At 42.7% G+C, this 21,141-nt stretch overlaps 1 protein-coding gene across 1 annotated transcript; it reads right to left on the bottom strand.

The window, feature by feature from the left end:
* Positions 1 to 919: 919 nt before the first annotated feature.
* Positions 920 to 11,536, bottom strand: LOC111183398 (cryptic protein-like). The gene is made up of 6 exons (XM_030762376.2): positions 11,499 to 11,536; positions 11,130 to 11,179; positions 10,866 to 11,039; positions 10,022 to 10,136; positions 9,783 to 9,892; positions 920 to 1,497 (listed from the first exon to the last, which is right to left on the bottom strand). Exons 1-6 carry the CDS (start codon positions 11,519 to 11,521, stop codon positions 1,376 to 1,378), a joined length of 594 nt encoding a protein of 197 aa, XP_030618236.2. The 5' UTR covers positions 11,522 to 11,536; the 3' UTR covers positions 920 to 1,375.
* Between the last annotated feature and the right edge of the window lie 9,605 nt (positions 11,537 to 21,141).

A 21,141-nucleotide genomic window follows, 5' to 3' on the forward strand; every position in this document is an offset into this window, starting at 1 on the left:
GACTTCTGTAGTCACTGACCTTTGCATTTTTTCACTTCTCTCTCCCACTCAAGCTTGAAGGGCGGAGCCACCAACCCCAGCTTATGGTGGGCTTCACAAGATATTTGCAGCATTGGTGTGTGTGTGTGTGTGAGCTCACGCTCACTCTGTAGAGCTGTAAAGTAGCACCCCATTTAGTTCAGCAGATTTCCTATTTCAGTGCTTACACTGAGAACTCTCTATTCACCTGTATGTATCGTGCATTGGGACCACCCTGTCCGGGCAGGGAGGTTTCAATGTTGATTGAAAGACACTCTTCTGCTCACAATAGCACCCCAGTATATGTAGCTTTATATCACATGCACAATAAATCCGTGATGGCCTTCCCATTGAATTCAGCTTTGAACATTTTAAAGGAAATTCTATAGGGTTTATAAAATATCAGTATTTTGACCAATTAATTTAATTCAGGCTGTGTTGTCTATCCCAGAGTCCTTGTCTCTCTCATATTTTATTCTTATTGATTAGTTTGCCTGAATAATTTACAATATTCTTCTTGTTTTCACTCCTCTGATTTCTAGTTATGGTATCTGTCCAAACAGGGCTGTGTTTAATCAATAGAGAGCTAATATATTTGACAGATCCAGCTGAGAAACACCAGGCTCCCAAGTACTGTGTGATTGGCGGGAAGACAGGCTCCTTGGTCCACTTTAAGGGCTCCTTTTTACAGAGATGTTGGTGATAATCTCAAGAAGTGTTAATTGTCCTGAAAAGGGTGTCACAACTGAGCCATTAGTAGAGGAAGCTGGAGAAAGGAGATGGGGTGCCCAGCCGCTTGCCTCCAGCCCTGGCTCCCTCCGCCTTTTTGCCTTCCTTTCTTTGTCTATGGAGCATTTTTAGGCATCTTCTTCTTGGCAGACTCACAGCATAGCAGTGCTGGGGACACACATGTGGCACCGTCCCTGCCCCCCAGGACTTAGAAACTAGTGCGTTGACTGAATGAACAAATAACTGATGTGAAGTGTTGCCGCAGCTATGTGTGGGGCTCAAGTAGTGCTCAACGGGGAGCTGTTATCTGGGAGGGGCCACGTGTTTGGTCTACTCTGAAATCATCAGAGATTGGGCTGAAGGGGCCCCAGCCTCTAGCGTCTACTCCTGCGCTTCTAAATCGTATACCCAGGAAAGCAAGAAAGGCTCTTTCATGCAAATGTTTATTAAACAATACAAATATGCATCTAATGCTCCACTTGATAAGAAATGAAACCAATCTATTACCTACAACATAGACAATACAAGAGGACAAGCGAGCCCGGCTTCCCCACGCAGCGCCGCCTCGCTCGGCCACGCTGGGAGGCCAGGCGCGGCTCGGGTTCCGCCGGGTGGAACTGCGGTCCCGTCAGCGGCCTCCCCCTTCGCTGAGCACGGATTTCAGGAGGAAGCAGGGCAGGAGGAGGAGAACATTCCCCGTGAGCTGCGTTCTTGGTCCATTAGAGTGTGAGGCGAGAAAGTCTTTCAGGTCTGGAAAAAAATCCCGAGAGTGTATGAGACATGCTGTGGCAGGCTTGCTTTAAGAGAGTGAAGCAGAGATGTCTGCCCTTTTCTCGCTGGGCCTCCTCTCTAGGCCTTGCCCGGCGGGCTCTGCATCAGCCGCGGAGCCTGAGCCGCGGCTTCCCGGCCACGAGGAGGGCAGCGCGGAGCGCGGAATGAAGCCCCATGTGGGGAACGCGGCGCAGCCCCAGGAAGACGTGCTTCCCTTTAGCTTGTACCTTCCTCGCGCTGCGGCTGGAAACAGAGGAATTTTTGTGTAACCTGGAGAGCTGAAGGAGAATCAGTTTGCTGTTTTTAAGGCTCACAGAGAAACAGCCCTTGAGCCCTTCTCATCTGGCACATGAGCTGGCCAAGGTGATCGTTCAGAGTTCCACACCCGTCATTTAGCAATGCAGGTAAGTGGATCTGATTTAAAATAAAATAACATAAAATAGCTTGCACCCATCTGTTGCAAAGAAGGTCCAACTTTTCCCCCATTAGCTCTGACTCTATTTCTCTGACTAGGGACCACTTATTGAAGAGAAAAGCACCCATCCCTACAGCAACGGCGGATATCCCCACAGAGGAAGTTACAAGGCGCAGCTGCAGAGCACTGGGGACGATGCCGCACCCGCAGTGCTCACCACCCTGCTGAGGCAGTGTGGCTCCTCCACTGCGGGTCTCACTCTGAGCCCCAAGGCTCCGTGCGTCTGGCTTTCTATATAGCTAGGACCCCAGCCCAAAGGTGTTGAGTGGGAATCTCTGGGGTAGTGAGACGGGGCAAGGGTCGAGGCCAAAGTCACCGGTGGTGAGTGGCTACCCTGTGAAGCTGACAAGCCCCACAGGCATGGCCGCAGGCAGGGGCACCAACTCCACTAAGCATTCTCACAAGCAAGTCTGGGCTGGATGTGGGGTCAGCTGGGCAGGGAAGCATGCCGATGAGGAAAGGGCCAACTTAAAGGGACCTTTTCCCCAGGGCTGATTGGCAGAAGCCAGCCTTCTCTTCCCCTGACAAACCCTCCAAGCACTGTCCTCTAGGATTCCTCCAGAAACTGCCTTCTGAATGTGAAAACCTGTGGTGAGCATGAACCGTCAGAAACTAATGAGTAATGATGAAGACGAGCCACCGCAGCACGGACCGGCCCTGCATCTGTCCGTAGGTGACTACGGTGGGCATGTCCAGGAGGCCACGCTCAGCACAAGACCAAGGTCAGGCCCACTCCAGACCTGGGCACCATTCCCCACACCACCCCCATGGGAGAGGGTTGTTCCAGGGTACTTGAACCCCACAAAACAGGAACCTTAGCATGTGGGCTCAGAGGAGGTTCCAGAAAAGCTGATGATACAACAGGTGGTCCCAGCGTGAGAATCAGCTACAGGTAAAGAAGGGGTCAGCCTGTACTGAGTTTCACTGATTTTTCCCTGGTGGAAGGGAACAGGCTGCCCACAGAGAGGATTCAGGCCCTGTTGGCAGTCTTTTCTTGTATATGAACTCAAAGGCCATTGTTATAGTCAGCTTTGTGAATTTGGTTAGATGGAGTCCTTCCCTCAAGCAGGGGTCCCCAAACTGGGGCTGTGAGCACCATGCAGTGTCCCTCCCAGGGCGCCCAAGGTCACCCATTGAGCTTAGTGAGAAAATATTAGAACTTCCACTATATACTGAGGAAAAAATTAAAATAAGCTTTATTAATATTTACTGTTTATTAGAATCTATGAAACCAATGGTTCTATGGCTTGTCATTATTTTATGTCATACCAAAAAGGAAACTCTGCTACCGATGGATGATTTACTATAACCTGGGATTTTAATTATACACTTATCAAAAGGTCTCTTTTTAGACTTGCACAGACATAGCAGAGATTTTTATCATTATGTTAGTCTTAGGCATGTATGTAAAGGAAGATATAAGTGAAATCAAATTTGTGAATGCTCAGCATGTGTCACTTGTCACCACCACTGAGTGGGGATTTAAATGGAGGTCACCTGGATGAGGATAATATCTTGTTTCAGTATGAGTTCCAGAGCCAGCATTCCCCAAACTTTCCAATTTGAAGATACCCCTGAATGCCCCTGGAGAGCCAGATGGTTTCCTCTCTGTGATGACACCCAAAGAAGCTCCCCCACTGAAACGGCACCTATCATGGGAGAATGTCCCAGAGGGATCTGACAAAGGGCCTGCTCTCTCCTGGGCAGCACACCCACTGCTGAGAGCCAGCTGGGGCCAGGACCTAGGAGGGCCATCCTTCCAATAGGCCCACAGGCTGGCTCTGTTCGTTTGCTTGTTGGTTGGTTGGCTGACTGTTTTGTGCCAGAACTGTATTTTTTTTTAGTTGGGTTTGAAGGTGAGGCTTGACCTGACCCCCATCTGACATTTACATGACCTGTTTATCTCTGAAGACATTCAAATTTGCTACTTCACTGTGTCATTATTTAGACTCTAAATTTTAGAACATAATGGTTCTTGATACTAAAGAGATACTTAATTCTTTGGGCTGTGTGTAGGAAGAATCACCGTCTTGGTAAAATGAGGTCTTGGGCTGAATCAAGGACTGCTAGCTCCAAGGTTGTCATTCTTCTTGATTTTTTTTTTTAACTCTAATTATAACAGTGTCATCAGTTAATGGTATAGTGGGTATTGTTCACAACCTGAAAACCACATTTCAGTAAATTTGCATATAAGTGCTAGATTATGAAGTCATTTTTTCTAACTTCATTGTATTGATGTGAATATGGTTGATGGTGATGATAATAAAGTAACGATATTTTACTTTATGTATAATATGAAACAGGTATAGGGTCTTTTCATCTTAACAAACCAATGGGGTAAATATTGGTGCTGTGGAGACTGAAGCACAGTTATTTAACCTTTCATAAAGATCATGAACATTACAACAAGTATTTTGGGGGGTTTGAACAAGTATTTTGGGGATTTCCCGTGCTTTTTTTATATGCCACATTGCCTCTTTACATGCAAAATTAACAAACGTAAATGAAGAAAATGGTAGAATGATAGTTAACCTGTCTTAAGCATGTTGTATTTAGAGCACTGAAAACTGATTGTTTTAATGTAATATAATAGTAGGTAATAGCTTATGTGGTGTTTCTTCTTTGGCACTATATTTGGAACTAAAAGGTCAAAGGTCATCCATTCAATATTTATTTAGAATTATTATGCACAAAGCATTATTTTAGGTCATGGAACAGAAAAAAATTATAAAATAGCTCACACCAACAAACAAGATTATTTTGCATAAATTTTATCCTTCTCTGCACCCTCACAGGGCAGGTTATCCTTGAAAAGACATTATATTGGGACTAAGAAAGCCTGTCAAACTTGGACCCATAGAGTATCAGAGCAGGGAGAGCCCTTGGAGATCCTTTGGCCTTTGGGTCCCTGGAGGAGCCAGAGGACCACAGTTTTGTAGCATGTTGTTATCTATTTGTGATCCCCATCCATATGTGTCCTTTCACAGTAGAAATATATTGTAAATACAGTTTTCCATTCTATCTTCCATATACTCTTCAAAGTCATCATAATCTTCCATTAAAGGAGTTAAAACATTTACTTACCTATTATTCTGCTGTTGGATTTACAACATGGTCAAATTTTCAATATTCTAAATAACACTATCAAAAATATTCTTAAAAAGCCCAGAAATAAACCAACACATTTATGGTCAATTAATCTATGACAAAGGAGACAAGATTATACATTGGAGAAAAGACAGTCTCTTCAATAAGTGGTGCTAGGAAAATTGGACAGCTACATGTAAAAGAATGAAATTAGAACACTCCCTAACACCAAACACAAAAATAAACTCAAAATGGATTAAAGACCTACATCGTAAGCATGGATACAATTAAACTCCTAGAGGAAAACACAGGCAGAACATTCTTTGACATAAATCACAGCAGTATTCTTTTGGATTTGTCTCCGAAAACAAAGGAAGTAAAAGCAAAAATAAACAAATGGGACCTAATTAAACTTAAAAGCTTTTGCACAGAAAAGAAAACCACTGACAAAAAGACAACTACTGAATGGGAGAAAATATTTGCAAATGATATGAGCTATAAGGGGTTAATATCCAACATATATAAACAGCTCATACAACTCAACATAAAAACAAAACAAAACAAAAAACCAGATTTAAAAAAATGGGCCGAAGAACTGAGTAGACATTTTTCCAAAGAGGAAATACAGATGGCCAACAGGCACATGAAAAATTGGTCAACATCGCTAATCATCAGGGAAATGCAAATCCAAACCACAATGATATATCATCTCACAACTATCAGAATGGTTACCATCAAAAAGAACACAAAGAACAAATGTTGAGAATGTGGAGAAAAGGGAACCTTTGTACACTGTTGGTGGGAATATAAATTGGTGTAGCCAATGTCGAAAATAGTATGGAGGTTTTTCAAAAAACTAAAACTAGAATTACCATATGATCCAGCAATTCCACTCCTGGGTGTACATCCAAAAAAAAACCAAAAACACTAATTCAAAAAGATACATGCACTCCAATGTTCATTAGCAGCATTATTTACAATTGCCAAAGCATGGAAGCAACCTAAGTGTCCAACAACAGATGAATGGATAAAGAAGATGTGATACACACACACACACACACACACACACACACACACACACAGGAATACTACCCAGCTATAAAAAGAATGAAATGTTGCCATTTCAGCAACATGAATGGACTTGGAGGGTATTATGCCTAGTGAAATGTCAGATAGAGAAAGACAAATACTGCATGGTATTATTTATATGCAGAATCTAAAAAACACAACAAACTATTGAATAAAACAAAAAAGAAGCAGACTCACAGATATAGAGAACAAACTAGTGGTTACCAGAGGGGAGAAGAAAGTGGGGAAGGGCAATATAGGCGTAGGGAAAATAAAAGGGTTATTATGGGATTATATGAAATCATGTGTGTGAAACTTCTGAAAATTGTAAAGCACTATAGAATTTAAAGAATCTTTCATTCAATTTAAAAAAAGATATATTTAGGGCAAATCTACTCAGTGGCTCAGAGAAAAATTCATTAAAAAATGTGATTTTGCCAATAAAAGTTCTGGTTATATCCATAATAAAATTTTAGTGTAAAAAAAAAAACACTCCAAAACAATATCGTCTTTAATTTATACTGATAATTATAGGAAGAGTCTGGAATGGTAAAGTGGTTAAGAATCAGACCCTGAACGCTTGTGCACTTTTGGTGGGAATGTAAATTTGTGCAGCCACTGTGGAAAACAGTACGGAAGTTCCTCAAAAAATTAAAAATAGAACTACCATATGATCCAGCAATTCTGTTTCTGGGTATCTGTGCAAAGGAAATGAAAACACTAACTTTAGAAGATATCTGCATCTCTGTGTTCATTGCACATTATTTACAATAGCTATGGAACAAAAGACATGGAAGTACCATGGTGTCCATTGATGAATGAATAGATAAAGAAAATGTGAGCTATATACATATATGTATATAAAACAGAATATTATTCAGCCATTAAAAAAAGGAAATTTTGCCATTTGCAACAACATAGATGGACCTTGAAGGCATTATGCTAAGCAAAATAAGTCAAACAAAAAGGACAAATACCTCTGATTTCACTTCTTGTAAAATCTAAAAGAAAAAAAAGAAAGAAAGAAAGAAAAGAAAAGAAAAAAAAGAAAAGAAAAGAAAAAAAGAAAAGAAAGAAACCAAACTCAGATTGAAAGAAACCAAACTCAGAAAGAAAGAAAGAAAAGAAAAGAAAGAAACCAAACTCAGATTGCCAAAGGTGGGGAGCGAATGGGTGAAGGGGGTCAAAAGGTACAAACCTTCAGTTATAAAATAAATAAGTCATAGGGATGTAATGTATGACATGGTGACTATAGTTAATAACACTGTATTGCATATTTGAAACTTACTAAGAGAGTAGACCTTAAAAGTTCCCATCACAAGAAAAAAAATTATTACTATGTGTGGTGATGGAGGTTAACTAGATTTGCTGTGATTATCAGTTCTCAATGTATACAAATATCAAATCACTGTGTTGTATACCTGAAACTAATATAACGTTATATGGCAATTATATCTCAATTTTTTTAAAAAGTGTTTGACATAGTTTAGGGATGTGCTTATGTACTCTGTGAACGGTAGCAATTTTATTCACAGATTAATATTAATTACATATTAATTATCATTATGTCAATGTTTATATCAATATGCCATGGTATGTTAATTTATATTTTAAAATAATTTAAATGTTATTGTAAAATACCATATTGTTTCTAAATTAACAACTAACCTCTGTGATTATCTCTTAAGGAAAAAAAAAACAAAGACAAACTATAAGAGTTAACTGCTCTAAGCTTCAGTTTCCTCAAATATAAAAGGGATAATACCTATTTCTTAGGTTCGTTATGAGAACTGAATAGGATTAAGTGTATAAAGTCCCTGAAATATACTGAGAGCTAATAAAGACAGTTATCATCATGATGACTGCCATTCTCACATCATCATAACCATCTATCAGTGCAGCTGCTATAATTATCATCGTCATCCTCATGTCATCATAACCACTGTCAACACAGCCACCACCACTGTCACCTGCCCTGAAGCAGAATCAATGGGTCAAAGAGTACAAAAGGTAACTGCCCTTTCTGCACCTGACAAATTACTCTGAAAGATGACTGCACTATTTTGTTCAACTTTGATGAGCAGAAGCCACATTTTCAGAGTCGCTGTCACTGTCCTTAGCAGACAGCAGTCCCAGTCTTGGATGTTTCCCAGGATGTGAGCAGACATCCTAGAACCCAGTTCCCGCTCTGTTGCTTCTGAACCCAAGCTGGCCTTGCTTAGAAGATTGGAAATGATCACAGCTAGCCCTTTCCCCACATCACTGCTGGGGGCACCAATGACAAGTGGGAAATGACTTCACCTGTAGGACTACATAGGCACCATCTGCAATTCTGATGCTTATTACATAATTTTGTCCTCCATTCTCTGGGGCGCTGAAAGAGCAGCTAGTGAATCAGGGGCACAGGCCCAGCAAACAGAGAGCCCAGTAGGAGAGGGAGGGAGGGAAAGGATATTGTACTATAATCACACTCCCCCCCACAGACACTGCGTGTACCAGGCAGAGCTGGCTGAGAAGGGGGAGCAGCCGTGGGGTTGAAGGGCTGCACCTTCACTAAGAGTGTCACTAGACTGCTAATCCAGGTTGCAGAGGAGGGAGGCTGAGCATTCATTAAGTGTGTTCCTCAACTAGGGGCCCCACCCAGGGAACCCCACCAAGAGGGCTCTGCCGCCAAGAGTGCTGCCCCTCTCCTGCAGTCCTGACAGTGGACAAGGGGGTGTGAAGCGGGGATGAAGGTTTGTGCTACCACTATGCGTGACCTTAGATAGTGGAATTTGCCCAGGGTTGACTGTAGTGCAGGGAGGAACAGGAGAGTGGGCCTAAGGGCTTCACATGGAGCACACCCAGGGCTATAAAGAGGGCTGAAGGGCTGTGCTTGCATTAACTGAGCCCCTCACTGCTGTCCCAGCCAGAGCTTACTGAAAAGGCGAGAGGGTGATGGAAATGGAATGCCTTCTTTACTTGTGTCCCTGGTCCCTGCCCAAGACGATGGCTCAGCAGCAGAGCATTTTGTTTGTTTTCTGACCTCGGAAGTTCACGTTCCTTACTTAGTTTTACAAGCAAAACATTTGCATTGAGTTGGGAACTGCTCAGAATCTTCATAAATGCATGTTCACCCTGCGTGTTCTCCACACCCCACTGGCTTTTATGTGGCAGGTCTGAGCTGTGGTTACCAGGCGCCTTGCTTCCCTGGGAGCACTGACGGGTTGGCCTTGAAGGGCAGCATCTGGCCATGCAGGACTGCTCCCGTCCTGCTCCAGCGTGCCCTCTGCATTTCACAGGTGAGAAGGTGGTGTTGGCTTAGTGTAGAGAAATACCTGTCTGCCAGGCGCGGCTCTGCTTACCAGCTTGCGCGCTCCCCGAATTCTGCTCTCTGTAAAGGACGCTTAAGGACACTGTTTGGACATCACATATACACTCGGCAATCGGGATATGGGACGCTTAGGAATAAATTTTTAAATGACAGTAATGGTAATACACTGAGTGATTCACGACGACTTTCCCGAGTCATGAATCGACCCAGGTTGCCCATGCCTGGATCGTCTGGCACAGGGAGATCGCTATGGATCGCTGGGTAGGAAGGAGCAGCTGCCCCTGTGTGTGGGTTGTAGGCACAGTACGCGGGTCTTCTTACCACAGCGGCCGGGTGTCTGTAGCGGGAGGCAGTGCAGGGCCGCAAAGACACACCTGCAGAGGCGGCAGCCGCGAAAGGTCCAGGCTCCGTGCCCCAGCGCGCCGCATTCGCTGCGGAGGCGCAGGCCCGGCGTCAGTGCGGCGGGCGCGCGCGCCCCCGGCCCCGCCCCGCGCGCCCCCGCCGCCCGCTGCGCCCCCTCCGCCCCGCCCAGCCCGTAACCTGCTCAACCCTCCGCCTACCTGTGCCTCTGGTCGTGCTCGCAGTAGCGGCCGGTGAAGTGAGCGGGGCACACGCAGAAGCTGCCCAGTACGCAGGTGCCGCCGTTCCGGCAGCAGCGCGGCCGCGGGGGCGCACCTGTTGGGGAAGCCTGGGCGTCAGCTCCGCACGCGGCCCTCTGCATCTGAGAAGCCCGAGGAGGGCCGAGTAAGATCGCCGCCGGGAGGCAATAAAATTGGCTCCCTGCTAAGAGTGTTTGCTCAGGTAAACCCTGCTTGTTAACTTAAGGATTAAAACACGAACTACCTGGGGTGCCGGCGGGTCAGGAAGGAGCCGGAGCCCTAAGACAGACGGGAAACCCTGCCCCCTACAAGTAGAGTGTTCTTTCTTTCTTCCTTTCACATGTTAAAGTTAGGCTGTGACTTCCCAAGATGGTGATTAAAGACAGGCCTCTCGGGCGGGCGGGGACCACCCACGGGTGTGAAGAAGGCAAAAAAAAAATTTTTTTTTTAATTCCACCACTGCCCATCCACGCCCCCACCTCCACTGCGGACCCCCTGGGGACCAGGGGTCTGGAGCCTGAGAGTCTGCAATAAGACTAGCAAAGGGCCGCTATTATCCTGGGTTGGGATAGTTGCTTTAAATACATTAAAATCACAGTGCTCTGGACCGGCAGAAAAATACCCGTTTAAAAGCGAACGCAACGTTTTACCAATAAAATAGTAAAACATTTTTCAGAGTAAAAGAGCACCTCACTAGGAAATATTTTTTACTTTATAAGGTATCATTATTTGAAGATGGTAAAATGTTTTATAAACTCAGAGTTCACTGACCGAGATGTCCTTTGTGGGCAGCATCGCGACTTACGCTCTCGGAAAGTCCGCGAGTAGGGCAATGAACCCTGCGGCCTCCAGCCCTCTGCGCTGTCGTTCTCCTCCCTAAAATTATTCAAGGTCCAGTCGAGTGTTTTCTGCTGGAGCTTCTGAGCTGTAGCACTGTTGATTCCTTCTCTACTACCTTTATATTTCTCTCTTTGATAGCCTTAAAAAGTTAATTGAAAATATGAGACTGATCATGATTGAGAAGCAAATAGGCAACAAAAACTGAGACTATAAACAAAATAGTTCTTACTGTTTCCCACGTGGATGATCTGTAATGCCAAACTGATCATAAACAGAAGCCTAGAATATTTAAAGAAAGTTATCAAAGTTTAAAATATAAAAAAGTATGAGCAGAAATTTATATATGTAAAGATGTAATGCATTCATATACAAATATATAAGTATATAATGTGTAGGTATATTTTTAATGTACAATAAATATTATGCAGTCATTTTGTAACTTGTAGATTTTGATTAATGTTGTCATCCCTTAGAAAGATGTTGAGACCAAGAGTGTATATGTCCCTTTAAGAGAAGGAACATCGTGCATGCATTGCAATTTATTCAGGCTCTTCAACACCCCTCTTGGCTCTAAGATCTAGATGATCTCCGTTCTTACCTAACAGAGTGGCTCCGGGTCATTTTCCTACTGACACGTCTGGTATAAAAGTCTCCTTCTCTCATGGATACATTGAGGATCTCCAAGGAAGCTGAGTCTGACAGTTTTTGTATTTGAAGGTGTCTTTACTGCAGGTCCTGGTAGAACTGCCTCAGGAGCCAAGATGGATAAGTACAGAAGACACAGGTATTTCCTACTCTCTACCCATGCCACGAGAAACAGCAGTGAGAAACAGCAATGAGGTCTCTGAGTTCTGCTGTGCAACTCGCTTAGGCAAAGGCAGGCTGTGACAGGCAGGGCCCAAAAGTGAGCCTCAGGGATCATCCCCTCAATGAGACACCGCTGGGGGTGGGGGCAGGGTGGGGTGGAGACACAGCCGGATTCTCTCCCCAACAGTGTTTACTGTACTGATAGCAGCAGGAGTGGTCAACCCCTAATGTAAAACATCGGTGACCAAAGCAACAAGCCTTTCCCTCCCTGAAAAAAACAAAAAATTAAAACCTCAACGTGAACAAAAAGTTTTCATAGGAAAATAGAGATTTTATATTGCACACTCCTTGTACTGGGGGATGGTGAGGAGCCCAACTAGTGAAGGGACCAGCTGTGTGGGACGGAATTGATCTCTGGTGGCCTCTGCCTGCAGCAGCTTAAAGCAGGGTTTCGGTTCAGCCAGAGGTTGAAGTCAGGCCTCGGCAGTGAGCATGCTGAATCCTAGCCACTAGACCACCACCACCAGTGGCCAGTGACAAGGCCCTGGCCCGTCAGCTGTGTAGAAATGAATTTCCACGTAGAGATGGAAAGTAGTGAAGCAAGTAAAGTGTTTATTAGGAGGAAAAAGGGTATGTGTGGATAGACACACGGGTGGGCTCAGAGGAGAGTCACGCCCTCGTGGTAGTTTGAATCATTTTTATGGGGCATTTCTGCCGGGTTTCCTTTGGCCAATCATCTTGCTTTGCCTCGTTCTGAGTCTGTATTTGGTACATCTCAGGGTCCTCCCATGAGTTGTGGGCACATCTCTTAGCCAAGGTGGATTCTAGTGAAGAGGCCTGTGGGAAGGTTGACATCACTTACTATGGGGCGGCACCCTTTTTGATCCAAGGAGCCTTTCTGCACATGTGTAGTCGGGAAGGTCTCCTTGACCGAGAATGAGAATGAGGAATCTGTGGTCTTTTATCTCTTACCTGGGCGGGGCCCAGCCTTCTCTCTCGCTCCTGCTGTTATGGAGTTTCTGTCCACAGGGAAGAAACTTCAGCTGTTCAGCCTGGGGCCCATCTATCTCCTGCCTCAGAACCAGCAGGCTTGAGTTCCAAAAGCCTTGAGTGGGGAGCATGAATATAAAGAGAGTCATTTCATACCTCCTTTCTGAGGATGCATCAATATTTTCACAAACAGGGCCTTTTCTCTGTGCCTAGCATAGTGGTGAATATATCATATTCGTTACCCACTCAATACAGCACCCCTCGGGGGACGCACTCTTATTACCCCTCATGTTTCAGTGAGGCTTAGAGTTTAAGTCCAAAGCTTTTGGCATTTAGATCTTTGAAAAACATGAAATGCACAGATATTACAAGAAGGCTGCAGGGTGCCGGGTATCTGAAGACCACTGAGCACAGGGGTAACTGCCACCTGCTAATGTCTGATGAGGGGCCTGCTCTGTATCCAAGAGGGGAATGGTTTGGGGACCTCTTCTGGGTCTTGCTAATTTTCAATTTTTCTAATTGCCAAAATAAGGACTGGGCCCTTTTATCACATTGCAGATGACACCTTGCAACTCTGGATCAAATTGTTCTTTGATTTTTGCATAAAAACTACTTTCTAAAAATAGCATGCTTCCTCCAAAGATGAAATAGTCTTTGATACTGATTTAATGTTTTAAACCTTTAAATGGGAGGTTAATTAAAGATGCCATTAAATAAACTAGTAGGGAATTGGTGAGCCTGGCCGCCATGAAGCCTTCCAAAGGCTGGGTCTGTGAGCTTCCAGGACCAGGACCTGCAGATCTGAGTGGGCAAAACTCAGGAGACACGAGGAGGTTGCCTCATACCTTCGTGAAACATCTGTAATGGGAGTCATGACAAATATACTTTTAGACTTAATGGTTATTAAATCGAAAACCATAATTTAGTTACATATGAAAATAAGTATATATATGACTTTAAATCAATAGAAAGTTCTTTATGAGCGACGTGGGTTGTACACTAAAAACCATGGATAACCTAAAGGATTATATTTCTTTGAATAAAAAGTTTTAAAATTGTTCAGTTTATAAGAAGATATTGAATCCAAACCTTTCTGACAATATTTAAAGTTTTATAAGTAGTTTGTAAAATCTACAGTTTCTTTTATTAAATTTTGCATTTTCAAATATACACAAAAGCTAGGATGATGATTCAATAACATTTGGTTCAACAATCAACCTTTGCCAATCTTAAGTGTTATTTTCCTCCATACTTTTCTTTTCTTGGTGTTTTTTAAGGCAAATCTCAGACATCATGATATTTCCTACATCAAATAAGGTTTTGAAAATATGCATCTTATAAATGGAAACTGTAGAAAAAGGAAGGGAAATGTCTTGCCAGCAAGACAGGATTGAGGCTAGAAATAGGATGAATGTCCCATCTCTGGCTGTTTGCTTAAGATCTGAAGTTAGCTCTGGATTGAGGCTAGAAATAGGATGAATGTCCCATCTCTGTTTGCTTAAGATCTGAAGTCAGCTCTGAGGAGGGAGTGGGCTGAAGGCTTAGGGGTGATAAAACACTCTGACACTTGCTCTCATTTACTTAAAGGTCTTACAAAGAGTTTTGCATTTCACTAGGAGGAGCCCAGGTTTGCTTAGTTAATAAGACCCTGCTGGAAGGGGTTGCCAGGGAGCAGCTGGAGGCCCTCTGGTGGGCAGGCAGACCAACACCCCCCCCCCCCCCCCCCCCCCGCCCTGTCCGGGGAAGGTCCTCTTTCTTGTTATCAGTTGTAAACAGATAAGACTGGAGCCGGCCCACCCATCAGACTCCTTTTGAGCTGACATAAAGTGTGTGGGAATTGGGATACCCTGTCTCCAAGACTGGAGACCACCCCACCTCTATGTCTTCAGTACATCAAACAGTCACTGAGGAAAATGTTCAACAACAAATTAAGTGTGAGAGAATTCTCTGGGAGCAGGTCATTGATGTGTACTTATTGGGGTTTCCGGGAAGCTCTTAAAATGTGCTTAGGCCACACCTCAGGCCCTCTGCTCAGAATCCCCAGGGCAGGGCAGAGCTAGCGTCAGGATTTTTAAACCTGCCCAGGTGTTTCTAGTGTGCAGCCAAGCCCGGGACGTGTCCAAGTCCTCCTTGGCTGTGCGCTCCCTAGAATGGAAATGCTCAGCACAGCGCCTGGTGCACGGCACCACACAACAGTCAATGCCCTATCATACCCACTTTTCAGTGAGGAAATTGAGATTTAAGAAGTTAAGAAACCACCTTTGGGATAGATGACTAACAAACAGCTGTGCAGGGCCTTGAACCTGGGTTCATCTGATCTAAAATCTGTGTTTGATTCAAGTTGCTTTAGAATTATTGAGTGTTTAATGTAGACTAGGTATACTATACTCACTAGTTACACAGATTGCTTTGTTTTATTGTCATCACATCCTTAATGAGATAGGAGGGGGGCAGGGCACAGCTTTTTAAAAAATGACAGCTGTTGAGGACATGACATAAACCGGTTAGAACCAACTAGGTCCAAGATGGTGGACGACTGACGTCCACTAGACCTTGAGTCTCAGTATACACTCATCGTAATACATGAGCATCCTAAACGACACATCCACAGGTGCCATGAAAGTTCCCAGGCAGATCATAAAAGACCAAAAAGTGGACGGTGGCCCAATTCCTGGAAATCCCTGCCCCTTCCCCCAAATAGTTGGAATAATCCTCCCACTTATTAGCCTATGAAATTACGCAGCCCTATAAAAGCTGAAACCCCGTACCCTGGCGCCTCTCGCCTTCTGAGATGGCCCACACTCTGTCTCTGGAGTGTGTTTCTTCCTGAATAAACCTTTCACTTTACTGTGGCTCACTTTTGAATTCTTTCCTGCATGAAGCCAAGAACCCACACTCAGTGGCCGTCCCAGGGACTTGCCTGAGACCTGGCACATAGCCATCCTCTCGTGCCCCACTTTCTTTCCTGCAACATTATGCCATTGATACTAATTTCTACATTTTGTAGGTGCGAAAAATGAGGTTTCAAGAGTTGAGGACTTGCACAGTGCCTCACAGCAGTGACCAGCAGTCAGAGCCGAGCTACTGCTCCAAATCCTTCCTGTGTGCCCACCTGAACCTGGCTGAGGGCTTCTATGGGACACAGTGGAGGAGAGTGGATGGAGAGACACTGCCCCCTCCTGCAGTAAGGGAGGGATTTAGAGAGCAGAAATCATGTACTGAGGTGGTCACAGGAAGGGGCAGGGCACTGACTGCTGGAGGGAAGGAGGCCTCAGGTGAATGACAGCAGGGACAAGGGTGGAAGGGCAGGAAGAGAGGGTGTGGGTGGAGACATTTGATGCAGGTCAGATGATGGGGAGCCTGGATGCTCTTCCCTGAATTCATGCAGACCTGAATAGGGATCAAGTGGGAGTTCAGAGAAAAGAAAAGTTAAATATGTTACACATATGTAACAACCAATGTCATTTTTCTCTGATTATGAAAAATGTATTCTGATGTTAGTCAATTTGGGAAGTACAGAAAAACACGAAAGAGAAGATAAAAATCACTCATATTGTCATTCCTCAGAAATGACTATTAGCTTTTTCATCCAAGTCCATTATTACCCCCCATGTAAAAACTGAGGCAAGTGAGACAGAGTTTAAGACAGATTTTTGGAAAACATGAACTGTACACATATTAGGAGAAGCAGCCTGCAGAGTGAATGTGCAGTGTCTGAAGACCACTGAGTGCAGGGGTCCCTGCCACATGCCAATGTGTCATAGTTTTAGGTTAATCCTAGGTGCTTTTTATATTTTTATTTCATTGTAAATGGTATGTTTTTGCTATTTAACTTTTCTCTTTGCTGCTTGTATTTAGGAATACAGTTGAGTTTTTTTTCTTCTATTTTAATTGTGGTAAAATTTATATAAACAGAAAAGTCTTAGCTCAGGCTGCTATAACAAAACCCCATAGGCTTAGGCTGGAAGGCTTAAACACCAGACATGTATTCCTCATAGTTCTGGAGGCTGGGAAATCCAAGATCAAGGTGCTAGCAGAATCGGTTCCTGGTGAGGGCTCTCTTCCTGGCTTGCAGACAGTTGCCTTCTCACTGTGTCCTCACATGGCACAAAGGAAGGGCAGGAACTAAGCTCTCTGGTCTCTTCCCACCTTAAAGGTCCCACCATCATTACATGATCTGAACCTCCCAAAGGCCCCATTTGTTTTGCTGAAAGACATGCTTTCAACTTCAGGTTCAGAGGATTCACTGGCAAAATAACCACTCCACACATCAATAAGCAAGAAATAAGGAAATTTATTATATTAGTAGTAAGTTACAGTGTAAGGACCAGTTATATATATAGAGAGAGAAAAATAAATGTACATACATTACCAAATTGGGAAAAACAAGCAACATCACCAATCTGGGAGAATTTGCATCACCACGTTGGCAGAACAAGCAATATATAGAGAAAGATAAAAGTGCATACATCACCAACTGGGGAAACACCTACATCCAGATCCAAGCAATGCTGGGAAGTCCCTGGAACAGCAGCAATCTGGAGTCCCAATTGGGAAGGTCCCGGTCGGATCATCCATCCAACGGGTGAGACTTCAGAGTGCTGCTCAAAGGAGTCCTGCTTTTCACGCCAAGCTGCAAGCCGGTAGTCATCAGCTTACATGCAAATATGCAGCTCTGGCTATTAGCATAAATGCTTTGATACTTTAGTCGTAAGTTTCAGAATGTTCGCTGATCCCTGGGAACTGGCCATATTCCCAAGGTCCAGGAAGCTTCGTGATTTACTCCCTTTTTTATCTGTTGGTTCTCAAGACCTACTTTCACCGTTTCAGCTGACCTGTACATAGTCCAGCAGTTCGGTATGGAGCTTCTTTCAGGGTCTTTGTTTAGTCAAAGGCCCATTGTTGTCTCTGAAGCCTGAACAAGACTATTAGTTTTCCCAACACCATTTCCAAGATACCATCACATTGGGGGTTACAGCTTCAATATACAAATTTTCAGGGGACCATAGCATAATTCAGTCCCTAGCGAAATTTGCCATTTTACCATATATAAGTGTATTACATTCATAATGTTGTGTGACCATCACCACTAATTCAAAACATTTTCATTACCCCAAAAGAAACTGTACCCATGTAGCAATGAATCCCCATTGCCTGCATACCTGGCCACAGGTAACCTCTAATCTACTTTCTGCCTCTATGAATAATGCCAATTCTAGATATTTCATATGAGTGGAATCATTCATTATTTGTCCTTTTCCTTCTGGCTCATTTCACTTAGCATAATTTATTCAGGTTCATCCATGTTGTAGCCTGTATCAAAACTTTATTCCTTTTGATGGATGAATAGTATTTCATTGTGTGTGTGTGTGTATATATATATATATATATATATATATATACACACACACACATATACATATATACATACATATATATGTATGTATGTATACATGCACAGGTATACCACATTTTATTTATCCATTCTTCTGGGGATTTTTTGTTGTTGTTGTTGTTTTGGCTGTGCCCCGCAGCTTGTGGGATATTAGTTCCCTGACCGGGAACTGAACCCAGTGCCCTGGCAGTGAAAGCACTCAGTCCTAACCACTGGATTGCTGGGGAATTTCCTATCCATTCTTCTGTCGATGGACACTTGGTTTGGTTCAACCTTTTGACTACTGGGAATAATGCTGCAGTGAACATTGGTGTATAAATACCTGTTGAGTCCTCGTTTTTTATTCTTTTGAGTATATACCTAGGAGTAGAACTGTTGGGTTGTATAGTAATTCTATGTTTAACTTTTTGAGGAATTGCCAAATTATTTTCCACAGTAACTGCAGCATTTTACATACCTACCAAAAATGTTCTGATTTCTCTGCATCTTTACCAACATTTGTTATTTTCTGTTTTGATAATAGCCATCCTAATGGATGTGAAGTAATCAATCATTATGGTTTTGATTTGCATTTCTCTAATAGCTAGTGATGTCGACCATCTTTTCAAGTGCTTATTGGCATTTGTATACATTCTTCAGAGAAATGTCTACTGAAGTTTTCCCTATTTTTAAATGGGATTGTTATTCTTTTGTTGCTGACTTGTCGGAGTTCTTTCTATATTCTGGCTATGAGCCCCTTATATGATTTGCAAATATTTTCTCCCATCCTATAGATTATCTTTTCACTTTCTTGTTAATGTCCTTTGATGAACAAAAGTTTTAAATTTTGAAGTCTAATTTATCTAATTTTTTTTCTTTCATTGCCTATTCTTTTGGTGTCATACTTAAGAAACCATTGTCAAATCCAGGGTCATGAAGATTTACCCCTAGGGGTTTTATAGTTTTAGCTCTTAACTTTGTATCTTTGGTTCACTTGGTTAATATTTGTATATGGTGTAAGGTAGGGTCCCAACTTCATTCTTTTGCATATGGATATCCAGTTTTCCTAGTACCACTTGTTGAAGAGACTATTCTCCTTGAATGGTTTTGGCACCCTTGTTGAAAATCAACTGACCATAGATTACAGGGTATATTTCTGGGGTTTCAGTTTTATGCCTCTGGTCTGTCTATCCTATGCCAGTACCACATGTTTTGATTACTCTAGCTTACTCATTGTGGTGCGCAGGCTCCTTCTCATTGTGGCGGCTTCTCTTGTTGCAGAGCACCAGCTCTAGGTGCGCACGTGGGCTCAGTAGTTGTGGCTCATGGGCTTAGTTGCTCCACAGCATGTGGGATCATCCCGGACAAGGGCTCAAACCCATGTCCCCTGCATTGGCAGGTGGTTTCTTAACCACTGTGCCATCAGGGAAACCACTTTGTATGATTTCAATCTTTAAAACATAGTAAGGCTTTTTTTGTGTACTAAGTATGGTCTACATTGGAGAGTGGCCCATGTATACTTGAGAAGAATGTGTATTCTGTTGCTGTTGAGTAGAGTGTTCTGTATATGTCTTTTAGGTCTGATTAGTTTGTAGTCGTTCAAGTCTTCTATTTACTTACTGATCATCTGCCCGGTTGTCCTATCCATTAGCGAAAATAAGATATCACATTCTCCAACTATTATTGTAGAACTGTCTATTTCTCCCTTCAGTTCTGTCAATTTCACTTCATGGAACTTGCTGTAGTTGTGTATGTATATGTTTATGAATTGTTATATCTTCTTCATGAATTTGAACTTTTATCAATATATAATATCCTTTTTTGTCTCTTGCACATTTTTTCCTTAAAGTTTATTTTGTCTGATAATATAGCTACTTCTGTTCTCTTTGGTTGCTATTTGAGTGAAATATATTTTTGCATCCTTTAAATTTCAACTTATTTTGTCTTTGTATCTTTGTGAGTCTTTTATATGTAGATCATGTTTTTAAAATTTTAATCCGTTCTTCCATTATCTTCCTTTTATATGTTGTGTTAGTTTCAAGTGCAAAGCAAAGTGACTTATATATGTATGTATATATAGATATATATATTCTTTTTTTCAGATTCTTTTCCATTATAGAATATTACAAGATACTGAGTATAGTTCTCTGTGCTATACAGTAGGTACTTGTTGTTTACCTATTTTATATATAGTAGTGTGTGTATGTTAATCCCAAACTCCTTATTTATTTGTCCCCCTCATCCCCACTATCCCCTCTGGTAACCATAATTTTGTTTTCTATCTCTGTGAGCCTATTTCTGTTTTGAAATAAGTTCATTGGTATCATGTTTTTTTAGATTCCAAATATGTGATACCATATGATATTTGTCTTTCCCTGTCTGACCTACTTAGTATGATAATCTCTACATCCATCCATGTTGATGCAAATGGCATTATTTCATTCTCTTTTTATGGCTGAGTAATATTCCATTGCATACATATGCCACATCCTCTTTATACATTCATCTATCAATGGACATTTAGGTTGCTTTGATGTCTTGGCTATTGTAAATAGTGCTGCTATGAACATTGGGGTGCATGTATCTTTTCAAATTGGAATTTTATCCAGATATATGCCCAGGAGTGGGATTGCAGGATCATATGGTAACTGTATTTATTTTGTTTTTTAAGGAACCTCCATACAGTTTTCCATAGTGCTTGCACCAATTTACATTCCCACCAACAGTGAACTAAGGTTCCCTTTTCTCCACATCCTCGCCAATATTTGCTACTTGTAGACTTTTTCATGGTAGACATTCTGAAAGGTGTGAGGTGATATCTTACTGTGGTTTTGATTTGCATTTCCCTGGTGATTAGTGATATTGAGCATCTTTTCATGTACCTGTAGCCATCTGTATGTCTTCTTAGGGAAACTGTCTATTCAGGTCTTCTGCCCATTTCTTAATTGGATTGTTGGGTTTTTGATATTGAGATGTATGAGCTGTTTATATATTTTGGATATTAACCCCTTATCAGACCTATCATTTGCAGATACCTTCTCCCATTCCGTAGGTTGGCTTTTGATATTTT

The sequence above is a fragment of the Delphinapterus leucas genome, chromosome 8 (genome assembly GCF_059928025.1).
Source record: "Delphinapterus leucas isolate spDelLeu-1000000601 "Yukka" chromosome 8, BTC_Dleu_Yukka2, whole genome shotgun sequence".
NCBI lineage: Eukaryota > Metazoa > Chordata > Mammalia > Artiodactyla > Monodontidae > Delphinapterus > Delphinapterus leucas.